Source organism: Pimephales promelas, chromosome 21, assembly GCF_988280905.1.
Source record: "Pimephales promelas chromosome 21, fPimPro1.hap1.1, whole genome shotgun sequence".
NCBI classification, from domain to species: Eukaryota; Metazoa; Chordata; class Actinopteri; order Cypriniformes; family Leuciscidae; genus Pimephales; species Pimephales promelas.
Window position 1 is genome coordinate 6,022,602 of NC_142789.1, and position 22,345 is coordinate 6,044,946.

General features: G+C 37.8%; 2 protein-coding genes across 3 annotated transcripts in view; both read right to left on the reverse strand.

Annotated features, from left to right (window-relative positions):
• The window catches only part of LOC120476379 (apolipoprotein B-100-like), a 126,294-nt gene extending 119,836 nt beyond the window's left edge, over positions 1-6,458 (reverse strand). Inside the window, exons 1-10 of the mRNA XM_039667358.2 lie at positions 6,296-6,458; positions 4,258-4,287; positions 3,999-4,102; positions 3,770-3,915; positions 3,071-3,218; positions 2,582-2,734; positions 1,827-1,951; positions 1,511-1,596; positions 981-1,431; positions 565-676 (exon numbers count right to left, since the gene is read on the reverse strand). Coding sequence (XP_039523292.2) covers positions 565-676; positions 981-1,431; positions 1,511-1,596; positions 1,827-1,951; positions 2,582-2,734; positions 3,071-3,218; positions 3,770-3,915; positions 3,999-4,102; positions 4,258-4,287; positions 6,296-6,347 — 1,407 coding nt within the window. The 5' untranslated portion in view covers positions 6,348-6,458. The remainder of the gene's footprint in view (positions 1-564; positions 677-980; positions 1,432-1,510; positions 1,597-1,826; positions 1,952-2,581; positions 2,735-3,070; positions 3,219-3,769; positions 3,916-3,998; positions 4,103-4,257; positions 4,288-6,295) is intronic.
• Positions 6,459-12,564: 6,106 nt separating this feature from the next.
• lsm4 (LSM4 homolog, U6 small nuclear RNA and mRNA degradation associated) lies at positions 12,565-21,542 on the reverse strand. 2 transcript variants are annotated; one of them, XM_039667343.2, is made up of 6 exons: positions 21,383-21,542; positions 19,813-19,854; positions 17,511-17,609; positions 17,171-17,372; positions 13,883-13,963; positions 12,565-12,825 (listed from the first exon to the last, which is right to left on the reverse strand). In XM_039667343.2, exons 1-6 carry the CDS (start codon positions 21,383-21,385, stop codon positions 12,821-12,823), a joined length of 432 nt encoding a protein of 143 aa, XP_039523277.1. In that variant the 5' UTR covers positions 21,386-21,542; the 3' UTR covers positions 12,565-12,820. The 2 variants fall into 2 exon arrangements, with proteins under 2 accessions (XP_039523277.1, XP_039523276.1); XM_039667342.2 differs by lacking the exon at positions 12,565-12,825 and having other exon boundaries at positions 13,848-13,963.
• Positions 21,543-22,345: the final 803 nt, after the last annotated feature.

Below are 22,345 nucleotides of genomic sequence, written 5' to 3' on the forward strand. Positions count from 1 at the left end.
ATCACAAATTTTTAGGGGGGCTAGGCTTAAATTTAGGTGGGCTGAAGCCCCCGTAAAAAGGGCCTAGTGACGCCCCTGGCAAGTACCATGGAGTCATGATTATTAAGTTTCGTCCCAATTTCCTGAGGCATTCAAGAGTTAGAGCCCAACATCCATTTTGGTGTGTCAAATTCATTGTACGGTACGAGTAGCTAAGATTTGGTCAAGTTTCATTTACAAACTTTTTGCTTCAAATGCTATGCTGCGAAGCAAACCAGTTGGCCATTGCTTGGCAGTGGTCAAAAATAATTTAATAAAATAACTTTTTGATTGATCCCTTCTTATGGATTTGATGGCAATTACCTTTCCAACATCAAAAAATAGACAGTAATTTAGCTGTGAATTTTTTTGCAGATAGTAGGAGAAAAACACAGACATTCTGGAATCAGATGGCAATAAAATCCCAGCCTGTTAATATTGAAAATACCTTAGGTTCACATGACAAACAATTACCATCCGAATAGGGCTTTAGTTGTAGAGTCTGAAGTTGAATTTATTAGCATGTAAGAATTTGTGTGAACATGCCTTCAAAGAAAGAAAGACGTGTTCCTGGTCCCCTGTGCAATCACCGATCTGTTCAAGGGCGTAATCGGCCACTGCCTGGATCTCACTGGTGACTCCATCCGTCTCAAAGAGCCTTGGGTACAACATTGACGACAGTCAGTTGGACAAAACTGTGATTTGTCTGAAAATGTCTTCTCACATGTTTGCAAATTTAAGAGTCCTATGTTTATGCATTAGTCAGACACAATAATCATCAAGGTAAACATTACCAATCAAAATTTTAGAATAATAACATTGTGCATGCGTTCACTTGGAATGGAACCCAAGATCTTGGCCAATCCTTAACTGTTTCTCAGAAATCCTACCAATTTGTAAAATTCAACTTATATGTTAATCTAAAGTTTTAAATGGAATACATTTCTACAGCTGGTTCTCACCTTCTCACAGCATTGCTGAGAGCGTAGTAGATGGGTTTGCTTGGCTTGAACTTTGCCATCGCCAGCATTTCCTTCACAAGGACGCGGGAGGACCGGGGTATCATTCCCATGGCATATACAGCAGCGTCAATCTCACCTGAGATCTTGTCAAAGGTCCTGAATATCTGCATGACAGCACTGCAGCATTTTGGTGTACCGCACTGCAGCAAAGCCTGGTACGTGAAAGACTGAGAGATTTCCAATGCCTCGGGAACAACGGCCGTCAAGGTTTCAGCTTCCATCTTGCGGATCACGGCTACGAGCTTGTGGGCCAAGTGGGCTCTCTTACGTCCATCGTTGGTCTTAGAAAGCCCAGCAATTTCCCTCAGAACAACAAGAGCGGCTTCTTTATCCTGGATGGGGCTCATGTCAACACTGCTCTCTTGATGGAGGGGTTTCATGTTGGCCATATCTGGAGGAATAACAGTGTATTTTGCATTCAGTTTGACATGCAAATTATGAACATTCATACCAAAGAGATGTTCTCTTACTGTGGTCAAAGACTCTGTCACTGTACTTAGCGACTCCCAGAAGGGTCAAGGCCTGTTTGCCAGTATTGACCACTCCATATTCTCCCCTGGTTGAGTCAAAGTCATAGAGACAAACATCAGTGCATGAGCATCCAAAATACTTACGTGTACAAGTACATTTATGTATTTTGCAGATGAAAAACTTCCTAATCATGGTTTTATTTAAAAATATGCACACAATCACTCCAATTCACATGGTTAATATGTTATGACATTGGCATTTCTAGAGACATGCTCTAAAGTTACACGAGCTACAGGAATTTATTATTTCACTTACTTATGTGAAAAGAGCACAAGCACATGTTTTTCGGTGCAAGTTCCAGAGGTCATGTGGTGCTGCTCATTATTAAACTTGTATTTGCAGGTCTGGTTGCTTCTGATCAGCTGAGCAAGAAGATAATTCTTGGGAAGAGAGAAGGATAAACATTGGACATCTCAACCTATTCATCTCCACTAGGTTTAAAAGGGGTCATGGCACTTATTTTTAAATTATTTTAATGTTTATTATTTTAATATGCTCCTTGAGGTTCCCTCTGTAATTAATTGTCATGAAAGTTTAAGCCTTGCCAAATTAAATATTCAATTATATAATAATGTGTCCTGAACTGCCTGAAATGAGTCGTCAATAATTGAGTCTCACTTCCTACTGAATCTGTGTTGTAACTAATTTGCATTATTGGCTCTCTGGTCGCTGGTCTTGACTGGCTCAATCACTGTAGTGTTTCTGAGACTGAATGAGTTTGGTTCGTGTTGTTCATGTTGAGAAAGCCGCTGTTTTCTGCTGACAAAGCAAATCCACTTTGATGAGAGATAAATGGCAAAACCGAGGTCATCGTTACTGTTTGTATTATACTGTGTATCAAGTGCTGAGAAAGAGCTGATATGCTAATGAGCGTTTGGTTTCAGACCAATCACCACAGATTGGGCTGTCTGACCAATCAGAGCATTGGATGAAAGTAAAACGCAAAAAAAAAATAGCAACCTATAAAATAGCATGATTGGAGAATGTTAGGTCTAGGTCTCTGAACTCACCATGCCAGAGATGAGGGCGAGGGGACTGGTGTGGTCTTCGACTGGCCTGAACTTGTCACAATCGGACAAATCTCTTCTAAGGGTGACTTCGGTGGCGACGTCCTCTTTGGTGTTCACAACATAGTCAGTCTTACACAGACCGTAGATGGTGGGCTGGAATAGAAAGGGTCTGAATGTTAGAAGTGGATTTGGACAAATATCTTAAATCTTAATTTCTTCATTTTTGAAACGGTAACCCACCAAGCTTTTAAAAATATAAAACATAGGCAAATAAAAATATGCGCAGCTGGTTTCAGATTAAAGCTCAGCATTTCATTCACATGCTTGTAACCCATGATATCAGGTGTAGATGATATCTTCACTCTGAAACCAGTAACACATATATGTATTTATCGTAATTAAATTGCAGCCTGTGTAGTTTGACCAACGCATTAGGCCATATCCCAAAACCGATTTCATTTTGATAAATCATGCAGCCCTGCAACGGACCATGTCTTCGTTCCTGTCCTCCTCAAGTACTGGGACAGCAAGAGCAGAGATGATTCCCCTCTTGATGTTGAGGATGTTTATCTGCTCATCTTCCTCAGGGAAAAGCTTGATGTCATCGTCTCCCTCAACGGTGAACTTCAGAGGGCGTCTGAACAAAGAGAGACGAATCTGCTGAATATGACCATCTAGTTCCCGAAATATAGGGAGCTGATTGACATGCACCCTAGTTATTGTTAGTATTGTCAGATCCAAGGTTATAACAAATCTGTGAGGACCGAATGAAGGTGAAAAGTAGAGGACCCAGTTGCACAAACGAGAGCTCAGTCAGGGTGTACACTTCATGTCTCCTTAATGTAATTCCAAAACAAAAGATCCAGTTCTAAAAGCTCAATACAAAAAATGATTAAGTAAATCCAAAACAGAATCTCCTAATTCAGTCAATCCAAAAGAATCCAAAAGAGGGTCTAGAAACATCAAAGTGTAAATTATGTTTCCCAAAAACTCACAAGAGGGAAAATCACAAGAGGAATTCGCCAAAAGACTGGAGAGGTTGGTCTCAACATAATAAACACTGAGCAAAAAACAGAGCAACTTAGAAGAGAAATGAGGCACAGGTGAGAACAATAACACATGATCAAATGAAACTGAAATGAAACACAATGAGGGCCTATAGTTGTGAAAACTAGAACAGGCATTTACCTCTCCATGGCGGTTTTGAAGTCCTCCGCACCGGCAGCTGCTCCAAACACAGGCTTTCCATCCGCATCCACGTCAATCACTTCACTCAGTGTGCAATCGGTGGTGCGCACAATGTAGCTGCATGTACCAGGAGCCGCAATCTCAACCTAATATGATAGTCACACTTCATTGCTGAAAAAAACAGTAGTATCTTTAGAGTTTGATGAGGTGACATGAACTCATAATGTACCTTGCAGCTGGCCTTGGGGCCGTTGACAGCCCCGTTCAAAGCATTCAACGACTCTGTCTCATAGAAGTACTCATACTTGTTGAAGGGCTTGTATCTTCCGGCCACTATAAAGAAGCAGAGCTTCTCATTTGATACACATTATCAACAAATGAGAAACTGCAGAAATACATGCTGACATTTAGGCCTAATATTGAATTTAGATCATTACAAATGTAGGTTTTGCATGTACAGTAGATTCTGCAGAATAATTGAGACATACTCAAGCATGGCACTCCTTTGTCCTGAGCTTCTGCAATAGAAAACAAACGTACATTATTAGAGTAAATTGAAACTCTAGCGTAGTCAGGGATAAAAAATGTTCAAAAATACCAACTTGAATGTACAGTATGTGTGATCCTTTAGTAATCTAAATGTATACCATACTGGTATACATTCTTCCATTCATTGCTAAGACATTTGAATGAGCTGGACAACAACCAGTCTGGTTTCAAAAGTGCCACTCGACTGAGTCCGCCCTGCTCTCGGTTATTGAAGCTCTGAGACAGGCAAGAGCAGCTTTCAAATCCTCAGTTCTCATCTTACTGGATCTGTCTGCTGCTTTTGACACACCAGTTCCTCCTGTCAATGCTCATGATGAAGGGCATCAGGAACCGCAAAACTCAGGAGTCCGTCAGGGTATCATGGAGGGGTGAAGTGCCTCAGGGCTCAGTGCTGGGACCGCTTCTCTTCTGCATCTATACGTCATCACTAGGATCTGTCATTCAGAAACATGGCTTTTCCCATCACTGCTATGCTGACGACACACAACTTTACCTCTCATTCCAGACAGAGGATCTGATGGACATTTCTAGCTGGATGAAGGACTACCACCTTCAACTCAACCTTGTAAAGCCAGAACTACTCGTGGTCTCGGCTTACCCAAAACTTCCATTCAACCATTGGCTCATCAACCTTAACTCCACTGAGGACAGCCAGGAACCTTGGAGTTGTAATGGATGATCAGTTAAACTTCACAGAGCACATTTGCCTTATACAACATTAGAAGGATCAGACCCTTCCTATCAGAGCTACACAACTCCTCTTCCAAGCTCTTGTTCTCTCCAGACTAGACCATTGTAATGCTCTCTCCTTCCAGCATCTGTCAAACCTCTCGCACTGATCCAGATGCTGCAGCGAGAGTGTGTTTATCGAGCCGAAGAGACAAACAAAACAGAGACAAAAGACAAACTTGCTCTGGTGGTCAGTCGCTGCCTGCTTGATTGATTCTTTGGTTAAAAGCGTCTGCTAAATGATTAATGTAAATGTTAAATGGAAAGTTCTTTATTGCAATGGCATTCTGAAACGAGAAACACCTGCCAATGAAGTTAAAAGAGTCAAATGAATTCAAACGTTCTGATTGTAGTGCTTAGCACATCATCATTTTTTGTTTATCTCATAATAATGACTTATAATTTATGACAAAAAATCTAAATAATGACGTATAATTTCGACTTGATGTAATCATTTTGAATTTTCAATCTCATCATAAGGACTTTTTATGTCCTAACTTCGACTTTGATCATAATTGACATAATTATGAGATAAAATGACTTTTTTCTTGTAATTATTAGTTGCATAATTATCTGTATAATTTTTATTATGATTATAATTATTACTTTTTATGTCATGATTTTGACATTTCAATCTCAAAATTATGATTTAGTATGTTGTAATTTCACATTTTTATCTCATGATTATAACTTTTTTACCTAACTTTGCCCTGTCAAAATTGATATAAAAAGCCACAATTATTAGTTTGTTAGAATTATGACTTTAAGTTACTCTTGTCTTGTTACTTGTTTTTTGCATTTTTTACTTTTATATCATAATAACTATTATTATTAGCCTTAGTATGTCAATTTCGACTTTTTATGTCATAATTAAGACTTTTCATCTCAATATTTTTGTCATAATTAAGATTTACTAAAGCATGATTCATCTCATGTGGCAGAAATGGGCTTACACATGGATTTAATGTGCATTTCAACAATGTATCCTATTAAAACTGGAAAAAATATTTTCATATTATTTAAAAAAGCAAAAATGTTTGTATCCGAATATTTCATGTATTTTAAGGACAAATCTCACTTTTTTATATACATCTACAATATACATGTCATTTTGCATTTTTAGTAAATGTATTTTACTACTTGTATTGGAAAAAATACAAAGAAAGAAAACTTTTTGCAGTGGAAATATTTGAGGGTAAAAATTTTGATTTGTGCAAATCAGAATGACCGCTCATTAGAGACACTTACTGGACATGGCGACGGTCAAAAGTAGCAGAAGAAAGAGCTTATTATCAACCATGATGATTTCAGAACATTTCTTCTTTTCCCAGCCTCAGTTTTCAGGACATTTACAGCCAAACAAACTCATCTGTGCAATGAGTGCTTGCTCGTTTCAGCCCTTACTCCAAAGTTCATCCCTAGGCTGTGGCAGAATAAAGCAGAGCCAAGTTTGAGATTGATTTCGCAAAGGGACCGACAGAACAAACAAACATAATTTGTGGACTTTGCAAGGACTTTATGACAAACAGAAACTTATTATGTGCATGTGCTGATCCGAACTAATGCAAGGACAATTCTACAGCAGGAAAAAAAGGTCTATTTAGAATTCAGAAACCCTTGTTATGAGTGACACCGGTGGCCGTTAAGTGAACTGCAGTGGCAGTGTATTGCTCGTGCTCGCATGCACGCGTAAATGAACATAACATAATGAACATGATTCAAAACCCCAATATACCCATACGTGTTTGTTCTTAGAAGTAGAAAGAATTGGAAAAGTAGAGCTGTAGAGAGCGACGGATATGTTTGCAGCAGCTCTGCGATTCGCCGCCATCATGTCGACAGATCATTAATGGGGTGGTTGATTATGATTTCACTTTTTTAACTTTAGTTAGTGTGTAATGTTCATGTTTGAGCATAAACAACATCTGCAAAGTCACAACGCTGTTCAGAGCAATGGGAGAATTTTTTTTAAGCACTACAACAAACGACTAATAAACATCTTCACTTGGTTTTCCAAAGAAGAACTAAAGCCTGTATAAAGCAAACCAGAAAGCATGAGACAGCGATAAACGGATATAAAGTGAAGGAATTAGAGGAAGATATAAAGTAGATGACATTATGTAATAATACTGTAATTTTGGGCAAAATATGATTGGAAAAAAATGCACTTTACCTGAAATCTAATTCCTGAAGTCACCAGCATGGAAGTAAAATAATGTCAAATGTTTTTGAAACAAAAAGCATGATGAATTATACCAACTGTAAAAAAAAAAAAAAAATGCATTACGTTAACCATACTTGCATTTTAATCCATTGTATTTTTAAGGCTTGCATTTTTATGGGCTGAAATTCAACATGGTTGAATATTTAAGCTGTGAATATTTCAATTAAAAATATTTCAAATACATTTTCATTATTAAAAATTCAATAATCCATATTCACCTTTCATCTTTCACTTCCAAAATGTTCAACCTGTTTAAAAATACAACCTATAATATTTAACAGGCCATTTTCGGGTCCATTTTATTTCGCCTTGAAAATTCACTTCCACAAATTCAGTGGTTCAAATTCAACAGAAAATACTACGCTGACATCCAGGAACTGCAGGAAAAGGAGTAGATTGCCGAGCATATTCTCCATCTGCTGTTAGTCTTCTTCACCAGCAGGGGGTGCATGCGCATGCAGACCGTGTAGACAAGAACCAAAGCAACTGCTGGAGACGAGAGGCCGTAGAACAGTTTTTTGACTAAGGTCCGCCCACAGGAATGCTCCCTCAACTTGCGCACTTCTTATAACTTACTGTGTTTACTCACCTCTTATGGTGATTTTCTGAAGTAAAACTGATGCTTCATCTTTTGTGTGATGTACAATAAACTATATTAAACTCATCAGTATATGTTTGATCATTATTCGGACCTGGTCGGAAACAGCACACTTGTAGGCTATTAATAATTAATGAATAGATACAAGCAGATTACAAATACGTTATAATAACCGTAATTAAACTACTAAACTATACCATACAGCACTCTGACTCTGTAGGCATTATTGTCCGACTCGAAATGAACACGTTACTGAGAGTTTCTGATATTATCATAATTTCGTGAGATGAAATTGTCCTGAGAGACTGAGTGCGAGCTCATGAAGCTCCACCCCCTGTGCCGGCAGCAGCAGCTTATTTGCATTTAAAGGGCACTCACTAAAACAGCGCGTTTTTCTGAGCCCCAAAAAATGACAATTTAAACATGCTGTAAAAATGATCTGTTGGGTATTTTGAGCTGAAACTTCACATACACATTCTGGGGACATCAGAGACTTATTTTACATCTTGTGAAAAGGGGCATAATAGACCTTTAAGCACTTACTAGATTGTCTCATTCTAACATTTAAAGGCCCTATCTGGCGTTGCCCCCCAGTACATCAGCTTCCTTATTATTCCCTACTCTCCTTTTAGAGTTCTCAGGTCCTCCGATCAATGGCTTTTAAAGGTCCCTCAATGTCATTTAAAATCAAAAGGAGATTTTGCTTTTTCCGTGGTAGGTAACGATTTAAGATGTATTTTGAAAATCTCACCTGTTCTAAGAGTAATGAATTTAGCACCCTTATTTCAGTTTTTTTTTTTGTTCCAGGTGTAAAACCGGTCAGAAGCATCATCTGTCCAGAAGATGTCTTTCCGTTTGGTGAAAAAATCCACCAAAAACAAGAGCTCAGGATGAGATGAGGGACCTGAGACGGAAACATCCAGGAGAAGTACCGATGGTAAATGACAACCATGTTATAAGAATATTGCTATAACTCTATGTAGTTTCCTGGAGCTCTTTACATGAAAACGCCACTTCATCATTTACACTTAAAAATGAGAAACTGGAACTGTTCTCACCTGTTCTAAGCGTAAGGTGTCATCTAACTGACGCCGCATTGTCAAAAGCAACATCCGACGCACATGGCACCCTTTAGCATCAATATGAGACGCAGATATATGGGCCAGAAGACTCCCCCTAGTGGTAACCCTAACCCTACCCCACACCTAAACCTACCCATAACGGAAGCGTCATCTAACTGACACTAAAGGGTGCAATGTGCGTCAGATTTAGACGCATGGTCAAAAATGTAAGTTAGATGGTGCCTTAGGACGAGAATGCGTTGATAAAACTCATTTGTGTTTTATTTGTTCCAGGTGTAAGACTCCAGAAGTGTCTGATCAGCTGTGTGTCCGGCAGACTGAATCGACTGGTCTCTCCATCATCCGCTTTAGCCTCTTGCATCTTGTCTTAAACCAGCAACATTAGCATCTGATGCTATTGCTTTCAGAAGGATGTGAAAATAAATCATTGTAGGCTTCTTTTGTAAAAAATTTGAGAGTTGATTAGTTCCTCAGAACAGCCGCAGAGGTTACTGTCAGAGTTTCAAAGAGATCTACTGTCAAGTCAAAAAAATGTAGTTATCCAGCATGATGTTAACATTCTCCGCCTTCTACTTGTGTAAAATTGTATATTTTACATTTCATATTCACAGAATGAGGACTGATTTTGCAGGCAACATGTAATCATTGATGCATATAAAAATGTTTTTTTATTATTATTATTAGAAGTTCAAAATTGGCATATTGCTCTTTGGTCAGAGCCTGACTCCACCCACTGGCAATATTTGAAAACGCTGAAATGCTAAAACACTCTATCCTGATCGTTTTCAATGCTCACAATTCAAATTCCTGACTCCCTACAGTGATTTTGACGACACAAGATGGTTTTTATACTGCTAGGGGCGTAGCTCGCGTGGTGAGCTGAAACATGCGTACGTCACGAAGTGCGGAACATCCAATAGAAGAATTCAACTGCAGTAGCCACCGTTCAACCTGAAGAGGGCAGCACTAAGACGTTTTTACACCATATATTGTAGAAATAGAACAGTTTATAAACAAATGTCAAAAAAGTTACATCAATGACTGGTATTAATAAAGATCCATTCTTACAGATCATTAACTAAAAAAGTTGGTTAAGTGTTTAGTTACTCTTAGATATATATTTTTTACATTGACTTATTTCTTATTTAATTCTATAAAGAAAATCTTTGACCATCTTTTTTTTCTTCAAAAGAGCTCAAAAGCATAAAAATGAAAAATAAAAGTCTTCATTTTACTATCTTGCGTCATGGTTATTTAAAAAATGAATACTGATTATAGCAGTGTCTTAAAAAGCACATAGTGAGTACATTTGTAATACATAATAATATATAAAAAAGATTTTGACTGAGCAGCTTTATAATATGTATTAAAGGGATCCATGGCACGGAGCACATCAAATAGAAACAAGCTCAAATGTGCTAGCTTGACGTGCGGAGCCAATGCAGTCATGCAAGCATCTTCTGTTTACCATATTTGATGTGCTCTATGTTTCCCTTTAAGACTAATAATACACAAATCAGTAAGGTTTATTTTTGCACTTCAAGCAAGTAGGGTTGAGCTGCCATTGACCATATTTGATGAGCTCTTTGTATGTGCATTGATCAAAGTTTAATATGAATAAAAACATAAATTAAACCTGTTTATAATATAAACTAATCATGTCTCTTCAGAAGAGTTGACTACTCGATTCATATGGATTACTTTTACAATAGAAGTTCTGATGGAATGAACTTTCAGAGCTTTTTTCAATAATCTCTCAGGTTTCATTAAAAATATGTTTATATATATATATATATATATATACACTCACCGGCCACTTTATTAGGTACCCCATGCTAGTAACGGGTTGGACCCCCTTTTGCCTTCAGAACTGCCTCAATTCTTCGTGGCATAGATTCAACAAGGTGCTGGAAGCATTCCTCAGGGAGTTTGGTCCATATTGACATGATGGCATCACACAGTTGCCGCAGATTTGTCGGCTGCACATCCATGATGCGAATCTCCCGTTCCACCACATCCCAAAGATGCTCTATTGGATTGAGATCTGGTGACTGTGGAGGCCATTTGAGTACAGCGAACTCATTGTCATGTTCAAGAAACCAGTCTGAGATGATTCCAGCTTTATGACATGGCGCATTATCCTGCTGAAAGTAGCCATCAGAAGTTGGGTACATTGTGGTCATAAAGGGATGGACATGGTCAGCAACAATACTCAGGTAGGCTGTGGCGTTGCAACGATGCTCAATTGGTACCAAGGGGCCCAAAGAGTGCCAAGAAAATATTCCCCACACCATGACACCACCACCACCAGCCTGAACCGTTGATACAAGGCAGGATGGATCCATGCTTTCATGTTGTAGACGCCAAATTCTGACCCTACCATCCGAATGTCGCAGCAGAAATCGAGACTCATCAGACCAGGCAACGTTTTTCCAATCTTCTATTGTCCAATTTCGATGAGCTTGTGCAAATTGTAGCCTCAGTTTCCTGTTCTTAGCTGAAAGGAGTGGCACCCGGTGTGGTCTTCTGCTGCTGTAGCCCATCTGCCTCAAAGTTCGACGAACTGTGCGTTCAGAGATGCTCTTCTGCCCACCTTGGTTGTAACGGGTGGTTATTTGAGTCACTGTTGCCCTTCTATCAGCTCGAACCAGTCTGGCCATTCTCCTCTGACCTCTGGCATCAACAAGGCATTTCCACCCACAGAACTGCCGCTCACTGGATGTTTTTTCTTTTTCGGACCATTCTCTGTAAACCCTAGAGATGGTTGTGCGTGAAAATCCCAGTAGATTAGCAGTTTCTGAAATACTCAGACCAGCCCTTCTGGCACCAACAATCATGCCACGTTCAAAGTCACTCAAATCACCTTTCTTCCCCATACTGATGCTCGGTTTGAACTGCAGGAGATTGTCTTGACCATGTCTACATGCCTAAATGCACTGAGTTGCCGCCATGTGATTGGCTGCTTAGAAATTAAGTGTTAACGAGCAATTGGACAGGTGTACCTAATAAAGTGGCCGGTGAGTGTATATATATATATATATATATATATATGAAAGTGTAAAAGGGTTGGGTCACCTAAAAATGAAAACCCATAAGAGATATTTTTATGATTCTAGATTCTCCTTGTGTAAAGTCTTGCGTGTGTGATGTCAAGCTTGCGAGTCATGGCAATATCTGATTGGTCAGCCATATTGTATCCGAGTCAGATTTTTACATTCACTCAGTCAAAAATTAAGTGATTCACATATCGGTCTGAACAGTTTAATATCAAATGTGAAAATCATCTTTAAAAATCCTTATCTTTTTAAGTGAATGGAAATGTCATAGGAAAAAAAGTGTGGTAAGTAACCCTAAAAAAAAAAATCCTTTCTGCCATCTCAGTTTAATATTAAAAAGACAACTCTTGGCAAGATGATTTCATGTTGGCTTCCCAAAAATAATGTAGTGTTTTTACAAATCTAGAGATCTCCAAAACTAAGGCAAAGAAATATTAAAGACTATTTTTGGAAAGCAAACATGGCAAAAAAAAATTAGCAGTTACCTAAGATTTAACTGTGTTTAATGCATGCAACTTGTTTCCATTTGTTTAGATGTAATGGAGTGCTGACACACATAGCAATATTTAACAAAAAAAAATTTATTCACACAAGTGCACAAGTCAAGTTACACAAGGGCTATATTTAAAAAAACAAAAACAAACAAACTTCAGCGCAAATGTGAAAACATGCACCAAAATGTGAGTGACCAGCAAATAAAAACAATTTGAAGGAAATGGAAAAGCATCTTTACATCAGCTTGCCAAAATTAAAGTCTTCGGAGATCCAGGACATCCATTTCAAAATAAACTTGCTTCTTTTTTCGGTTGATGATTAAACTGAGAAAGTAGATGACAAAAAAAGTATCAGATATTGGGTAAAAATTCACATGACATTAAAGGCTTTTACATTAAACTTGTTACACAAAGAGTTGCTAAACAAGTTTGATGATCGAACTAGGGCTTGTAGATGAACCTCTGAAGAAAATGAGGATGTTAAAGGGATAGTTCACTTTGAAATTAATTTTTGGTTCGTTTTAGCTTACCTCAAGGGCATCCAGGATGTAGGTGTCTTTGTTTCCGCAGTAGTTTCAACTTTGATATGTTAAGGTCAAACCATTCTTGTCTGTCAGTCATATAATGGAGGTCTATGGTCACCACCTCAAAGAGCATGCACAGAGAAGTCCAAATTAAACATGATTTAATGACTCGTAAATGTAAGTACACATTGATGGCCTGAGACACGAAACAAGCGGTTTGTGTGAGAAAACGAACAGTATTTATATCGTTTTCACCTCTTGTAACCACAGCTACGTCCAAGTGATCCGAGGTGATCTCTCGCACTCAACTTTGTCTGTTGATATCGATATCTAAATATGTTTAGATCTTCACAGTGAAAAGTAAACCTTCCGAAATCTGTGTAAACAGTGAGTGACATAAACGCGCGAGAGATCACTGCAGACCGAAGCGCCCGCGCCCTCAGAGTACTTGAGCATGGCTGTGGTTACAAGAGGTAAAAACGATATAAATACTGTTCATTTTCTCACACAAACCGCTTGTTTCGTGTCTTAGGCCATCAATGTGTACTTACATTTACGAGTCATTAAATCATGTTTAATTTGGACTTCTCTGTGCATTCTCTATGAGGTGGTGACCATAGACCTCCATTATATGACTGACAGACAAGAAAATATCAAAATTGAAACTACTGCTGAAAACAAAGACACCTACATCTTGGATGCCCTTGAGGTAAGCTAAAATTAATTTCAAAGTGAACTATACCTTTAATTTATGAACATCAAGAGACCTGAAGAGGTGCTTGTGACTAAAAGGAGTAAAACTCCTACCAGCACACAAGGGAACGATCTGTTATAAAATTAGTTTGGGTTTTTGACACCTTGTGGTTTGCCAGGCTTTTTGTCTTGTTGCTGTCCACGACCAGTTCCCGGCATGCCTCTCCCACGACCACCGAAAACACCTAAAAAGACAACAAAAAAAGTCTGTCAATTGCATATTAGAGATGCACAGTCGACGTCACCTGAATCCACGGTTAAAAACAAATCATCCACCCGTCACCCAACTTAAGCACCATACACACCGGGACGAATATCAGCGCGCGTTATTCGTCAGCGTCTTTTGTGTTCACACCCAAGCGATTTTCGCTGACGATGAGCCGAGTGAACATGCAAATTCATTCCCCGACATTAGATGGCGCCAATTTTCTCAGCAATACCACTCCATAACAGTTCTCTTTTATCAAGATGTTTGTAGTCGCTGTCGCGTTTGTCATATAGTTCTTTATGCTCTAACAACCAACGAGAACAGCAGCTCTGCATTCATCTTGCCTTGCATCTTCCTCGTCTTATTTCTTCCTGGCTGTGTATATCTTCTTCGCCCTTGCATATGTGAGCTCAGCAAGACTGTTTTGTGTTTGAGCGCCCCCAAGTTGTGTTTTACTGTAACAACAGAAGTTGCAAACACGTGAGCAAAAGCGCCAATCTCATTGGTCGGATAGTTTTTGACGCAGCACGTCAAACTAAAAAAACGAACCTGAGGCGTTTTTTCTAAAATGACGCTTTTACGCGTCAGTGTGCACACTCACATTGGCGCCCATTGTTTAGTCACGAGGCATTAAACATCTGCAAATAACGTGTGCGAAATTAGTCCTGGTGTGAAGAGGTCTTTAAACACGAATTTCTCTGATTTAGATATCTGCACCCGATCGTCACATTACAAATATTCAAATTCTCAGTGTGTTAAAGGACAACTCCGGCGCAAAATGAACCTTTAGTCTAATTACACATTGTTACCTAGTCAACCGTTATCTGAGATTTGTTTTCATGATTGCCGAATGTAAATAGTTTTATCTCTAAAAACAGTTTAGCCTATAACGCTAGTATAATGCTAGTATATAGGGCTTAGAGTAATGACAAATAAAAATCGCTTGTTATTACCACTAAAAAGGCTCAAAATAGCCCCACAGTCTCACACGACAGCATAATAAGAGTCCCTACATTCAAACCGAAGCATTGAGAACTTTGTCAGTGTCCACACAGTTTAAGCAGATGTTTTATACACACAGTAAATTTCGCGAATTCAGGAAGAAGCCATCTTGGAAAAATAGTCTCTACCAGTCGATCTACGAACGCCGATCCAAGTGCGCTGGTGAGATGTGAATAAGGTGATAAGGTGAGCGCGAACAGTAGGCTACGTGTACATATTGAAGACAAGTAAACGGTTTGTGTTTGTGTTTCTTCTGGAAACAACGGATCATATGAGATTCTGCACAGTTCAGCGCACTTGGATCGGCGTTCGTAGATCGACTGGTAGAGACTATTTTTCAAAGATGGCTTCTTCCTGTATTCGCGAAATTTACTGCGTGTATAAAATATCTTCTTATTAAACTGTGTGGACACTGACAAAGTTCTCAACGCTTCGGTTTGAATGTAGGGACCCTTGTTATGCTGTCGTTTTGGTGTGGGGCTATTTTGAGCCTTGTTAGTGGTAATAACAAGCGATTTTTATTTGTCATTACTCTATGCCCCATATACTAGCATTGAACTAGCGTTATAGGCTAAACTGTTTTTAGAGATAAAACTATTTACATTCGGCAATCATGAAAACAAATCTCAGATAACGGTTGACTAGGTAGCAATGTGTAATTAGACCAAAGGTTCATTTTGCGCCGGAGTTGTCCTTTAAGCATGATATGGTATCTTATTACACTTAAGTAGGCTGCATTTAAATGAACATTTATTAAAAGTAAAAGTTCTTTGGCAAAATTGCTTTCCTTAATAACCTGAAAACACAGGCTTTACTCCCTTCAAACTAGAGATTTTAAAGGTCCTGTTCTTTGTGATCTCACGTTTCAAACTTTAATGTGTAATGTTGTTGTTAGAATATAAATAATATCTGTAAAATTATAAATCTCAAAGTTCAATGCCAAGTGAGATATTTTATTTAACAGAAGTAGCCTACATCGAACGGCCCGTTTGGACTACATCCCTCTACTTCCTTCTTTTAATGACGTCAGCAGAACAGTTTTTTGACTAACGTCATATCGACAGAAAAAATATACCAGGCTTCTCTTGAGACTCCTCTACCTCGTAACATAGTTAAAGACATGCTAAAAATAAGCCTGCTCGGACTTTAACTGGATCGGTTACGATTGTATTTGTGACTTCAGAACCGATTATCCAGTGTATGCAGTAGGGGTGTAACGGTACACAAAAATCACGGTTCGGTACGTACCTCGGTTTTAAAGTCACGGTTCGGTACGTTTTCGATACAGCAAAAAGAAAGAAATGCCAGAGAAATTTCCCATTTGTTTAAAGAAACATTTTTTTTAAATAAGTGTGAGTTTTCCTAGATCTTGAAACTTTCAGGTTTATAAATGGGGGTCATCTTTGAAGGATGAACAAATAATGTTTTGGTCATCACATTAAAAATAACTTTTAAATATATATTTATTTATATAATATTTGAATTTTGAAGTGCTGGAAAAAGATGTGTGAAGTACTTGAAAGCATTTCACCATTCCAGCCAAACTGGTTCCAGTTAGTGTTACTATATTAAATCCATGGTGAATGTTGCTGGTCTGTGGACGTAAAGTATTACTAGTTCATTCACGGCACAATGTTTCTCCTGGTTTCCACGTCAGCGCTGTTTGATCTAATAGAGATCTACGGTTAATAACGGAAAAATGTGAATGCTTCTCACTAGATCTCGCAGCGATCTCAGTGGCGAATTCAAATGTTTTCTTTACCGGATCTCTCAGCACTGTGTAGTAACAGTGTCGCTTGATCGAGATCGGCTCGCGCTGCACAGATGTTGCTGGTCCGAACTGATAAACAATCCGTGAAGCACATAACTAGGAGCGCAGTTTCGTTCTGCTTTCATTACGCTTGCCATTTGGATGTTGCGCAACGTTGTGTTGGCCGCATCAGCACAAATTTTGCCGGCAGGAAAAATGGTCCAAGCAATCGTTCGGTTTGTATGCGTAACGAACCGGAAGCCTCGAACCGAAACGGTTCAATACGAATACATGTACCGTTACACCCCTAGTATGCAGATATTACCGTGATCCGTGCATCACTAGTGTATGCATTTCAAAAATTATGACCGCAAAAATTATGACAATTCTGGCCCACTATTCTTTTAACAAGAGCTTTGAAATGCGTCTTACCTCGTCCAGTTCCACCACCTCTTCCAGGTCCACCTCCCCTGCCTTTTCCCTGTGGCTTGTTCTGCTGCATACCTCCCCGGCCACGTCCCTTCGACTGTACTTCCTCTTTCACCATATCTATGATCTCATCAGGGATTCGTAAGTATTTGATGGTGCTTCCTCTGATGTAGCATTCCGGCATCCTCCAAAATTTATCTCCATCCTGCAAATCAAAATCAGCAGGCAGAGAAAAAACCTTTACATTTCAGCACACACACAAACACCATAATTGCTCAATCATGTTTATGCAATCAACGATATCCAAAGAAGCCCTCATCTCGAGGAATGAGGATTTATTTACCCTTGAAGTGCAAATAACTTCTCTCAAGTTGATGTTCATCCAGTTGTCACAGCTGACCAGATGCCCATTGTATGTCTCACCATTCTTCAACTCCACCAGCTGAAAACAAAAGCAGACTAATTTAAGAAACAGGTCAATTTTTTAAATTGTCTTTTCTCTTTTCTTTGTATTGGTCATGTTTAGGGTTGGGTATCGTTTGAATTTGAACAATTCTGATTCCGATTCCGATTCCTTGTTTTGATTCCGGTTCCCAACGATTCTCGATTCCGATTCTTTTAAAAAAAGTTTAGCTAACCTTGCTAACCAACGGTCTTTCTGAAGGAAATACTCCGTCTGTCACAAATACTCCTTTTGTCACAAATTTTGCCGAGATTTCGTTAATTTTAGAAAAGTGAAGCCACACTTTGGATCGCCGACGTAAGCTACTCATGTTCGACTCGCGCGGTTATGCCAACACTTCCGGTAGACGCTTCTTCGTTGGTGTTGTTCAGCGGTTTCTTCTTCCGCTCGGCGGACTGTGAATATCGAAACTAGGAATCGAAATTTTAACTTTTGAACGATTCCGGGAAAAACTAAAAGTTAGTCCCGGTTCCAGTCGATACTCGATTCTCGATACCCAACCCTAGTCATGTTAGGGTTTAATTCCTCTTATAAAACATCATAAAACTGAATGCCCCCTTTTCAGGGGTTCTTTTTCTCATTTTCACCATTCGCATAAAAAAAAAGATTCAATTAATTGTTTTAAGACTTTAAAGGGATACTCCACTTTTTTTGGAAAAAGGCTAATTTTACAACTCCCCCAGTTGAGTTTTACCATTTTCGAATCCATTCAGCTGATTTTGATATTATGATATTTAGAAGAATAGAGTGAGAATGCCGCGAAAAACAAACACAACACGTACAAAGTGGGAAACAGCTTTGCGATTGACTGTACAACTAGATTTGACAAAAAAATCTGAGGTACATTTTTACAGACTGCTATAGAAAGAGGAGCAAATGGATCGCTGCAATTCACAGAAACAACTGGACTCCAGTCAGCGAAAGGTGGATTTGCAGTTATCATTTTTGGTCAATATGCTGAATTTAGGTGTAAAACCATACCCATATATTTTGTATTGTTATGTATATTAACAACTCATCAATTATCACCATTGCAAATTGGATGTTTTTTTTAAAACACTGACAAAAAAAAAAAAAAAAAAAAACTATAAAGTTTTAGGACTGGATGATATGATGATATATATATAGGCTATATACAACACTGATATAAGTGATCACCCGGATTTAGACCTACCTATATTGTACTTATATAAAGCATCCACAGGCAAATTTGCTTTATGTTTAGATTAGATCTATATTGCTTTTATTTCCCCAGTGTCGAAATTAGGCAAACATAAATGTTAGGCAACACGATTCCTGGCTGCATGTCAATATCCATGGATCACTGGATCTTTAGTGAGTTGTAAGGAACACTATATTGAGTCCAACATTTAGTTTAAATTGATAAAATTGTTAATTTTAATCGCATTTCCGCAGTTTCCCCTATTAAATCCAGTCAAGCAGCAGATCTTTTGCCACTCAGTGAGGCTGAGGGAGGTTGTTCCGGCAGGAAAGTGATGTCAATGCATTCCCTCTATTCTTCTAAATGTCAAAAAAATCGGCTGAATGGATTCGAAAACGGTAAAACCCAACTGTTTAACTCTGGGGGTGTTATAAAATTAGCCTATTTCCCCCCAAAAAAAGTGGAGTATCCCTTTAACTATACCAATCAGAATCACCAGAAAACTTTAATCTTAAGAGAAAAAAATTTTTTTTTTTGATTAAAAAAATTGGTTAAGAGTGATGGGAGGCCTTACATCATTTTCAATGCTTTATGGATGTGGATGGCCAATGCAGAGCTAGAATTTCCATTCCTATGGTAACAACAGTGACTTTTCTGATGGATTGGTGGCTAGCTTTTCAAGATTTTGGGTAGTACAGTTTTTCACAGTGAATTTAGCAAGTACTCTTTTTTTTATCTTGTTGAAATCACATTTATAGTTTATAAAAAGTACATAATCTTGAACGTTGTCTGGAATGTAATATATAATATTGATAATAATATAAAGACATTTTTCTATGAAGAACATTAATGAGATATTTACTTGTGGACTACCTCGATACCATTATACATGTACTATGGTATTGCTACTGTACTATAGTCCAAAAACAGCAAAGACCATGGCATGTTACTCAGGAGGACATGGCTATGATAAAGTTGCACAAAACTGTGCGTACATGATGCGAGTTGCCCCATACTCACCATCGGGTGGTTCTGTGCGGTCTTCAGTAAAGATAACGGGAGCTAGGAGAGAAGACATCAACCAGTAAAGGTGGTGAATCTGAATCTCTAGATGTTACACTTTTTATGGTGTCAATTCCACAATCTAATGACAAACCTCATGAAAATTAACCATAGTTTTACCACACACACACACACACACACACACACACACACACACACACACACACACACACACAGTTTATTAAACCATGGCAACTGGGTCAATGATATTACATGCATATTTTAGTGTCCAAAATGCATTATTTTCTTTTAAAATAATGACACATCACTTTATTCTATAAACCCCATTTAGTTTGAAATTATTTTTTAGTACATTTTAATACATATTTAATGTTTTTGTTAGTTGCACCAGCTGACATTTTGGGGGGTTAAAATGTCTGAACAAATGAACTAAGATAATTTAAAATAGTGTCTTAATAACAACAATCATGTAATGTTTGAAACCTTTCACATACATCATTCAATTTTATTAATATCAGTAGTTTTAAAGCTGTTGTGATAGCCTAATTGAAAAAGAGAAAATTTGTCCAGAAATTAGTATATTCTCAAATGTCAGGGTGGCATATCTGCTGAAAACATGGCTCTTTTGTTATGAATTAATAAGGCAATAATAACAGTAAACAAGATGATGCATCATCCAGAGGAGCCCGACTGATCCTTGAGGCAGAGAAAGGGTTTGTGGATCTCTCTGTATGGACATTCTCTGGTATGGGTAGCTACACTTTCCATGTCAGGTGGCACAACATACAGTATAGGCCTATTTACAACCAAATATTTAGTTGAACCGCCAAACATAAAAACTGCCAAAAATTTAATTTAAAAACATTGAAATGCAATTTAACAACTGAAACTTGTAAAACACATGACTCAAAAATATGCATTGCATCAGTTTTGAAAAAGATAAAAGTTTTGTCAATGGCTCAACCTCAAATTAACCATGGTTTTGCTACACTAATCATAATTTAACCATTGTATTTGCAGTAAAACTGTGGTTAAACAAATAGTAATCAATAAAAATCATGATACTATACACTTTACCAGAACAAAACCATGGTTAATTTTCGTAAGGGAGTCAGTGAACATCATTCATAACACCATTCGTATTTTAACTATTTCTTAGTAAGGGGAGTAAGTTACATACTAAAGTGTAAAATAATGTTATATTGCTTCTCTTTAGCAGACACTGAATTGTATTTTGTCGGCCTTTGAAAACGTCTGTCGACTACTAAAGAGCATCGCGTGTCAAGCACTGATCTATAATATAGACTATATAGAGAATAATAGATTAGTATCTATAATATACAGATCAGTGGGGTCTGTGGTGGTTTGTATGGGATATTATTATTAAAGGCAAGCATTAGGCAAATTATTAATTAAAATCGCAAAGCTAGGTGTTCGTCTATATACGACACCGCACTAGAGCGCGCTCGCGAATGTAGATCAGCAAGCTAACGTTACAACTTCTCTACTGAACACAGGAACTGAGCTTCAGTTTGAGTAGTCTGTACGTTTATAGACGTTCACTTACCATGTCAGCTGAACGACTGATCAGCCCTTATAATCTTTAAAAAAGTAAAGTTTAATCAGCTGAGGTCTTTAATCACAAATGTTTGTTGTGAATCTTCTTTGCAGCACAAGGTGATTTGCGAAGTGCGAACTGTTGTACTTCCAGGTAAAAGCGGAAGTAGTCAAAATAAAAGTCGACTAATTTATTATCACTGCAGTTTCAGCATCGTGATATTTACTGCAATAATATATATAGTAGGGCTGTGCAAAAGTTAATTGCGATTAATCGCATCCAAAATAAAAGTCTGTTTTACATAATATATTTGAGTGTGCTGTATATAATTATTTTGTATATTTAAATACCTATGCATGCATGTATATATTTAAGAATTATTTGCGCTTAAATTCTGTATATATATATATATATATAAATACATAATCTATATTATATAAATATAAATATTTTATATAGGAATAACACATTTTCTTAAACATATACATGCATGTGTGTGTATTTATATATACAAAATAATTATATACAGCACACACAAATATACTATGTAAACACAGACTTTTATTTTGGATGCGATTAATCGCAATTAACTTTTGCACAGCCCTAATATTAGTAAACATTTACGGCACACGAGGCCGTTTTCACAGACAAGGTTTAAACCTAGTCCTAGACTAAAATGAAAACACCTGAATACATTTTAAAACATGCCAATACCATAGTTTTGTCTCAAGATGCTTACTAGAAATGTTATGAGGTGTTGGTTGTAATCAGTAGTAGCATTTTTTTAACTATAGGTTTGTGATTGATTGAAACTATTTGTTATTGATGTTTGTCAAAATACAACTTTTTGTAAAGCATATGTTGTTGCTTGTTTTGTTTTCCATTTTACTACCCTAGTTACAAAAAAGTAAATCTGGTTCAATGGAGGGGTTTTAATTATTATGATGGCTATTATCTGGGACCCCCAAGTTC

Bases quoted from the DNA above. Each gene is read 5' to 3' on its own strand.
- lsm4 (XM_039667342.2), bottom strand. The intron at 17,610-19,812 runs GTGAGTATGGGG...TTTTGTTTTCAG, and splicing joins CCGCACAGAACCACCCGATG to CTGGTGGAGTTGAAGAATGG. The intron at 13,964-17,170 runs GTAAGACGCATT...TTGTCTTTTTAG, and splicing joins AGGTGGTGGAACTGGACGAG to GTGTTTTCGGTGGTCGTGGG.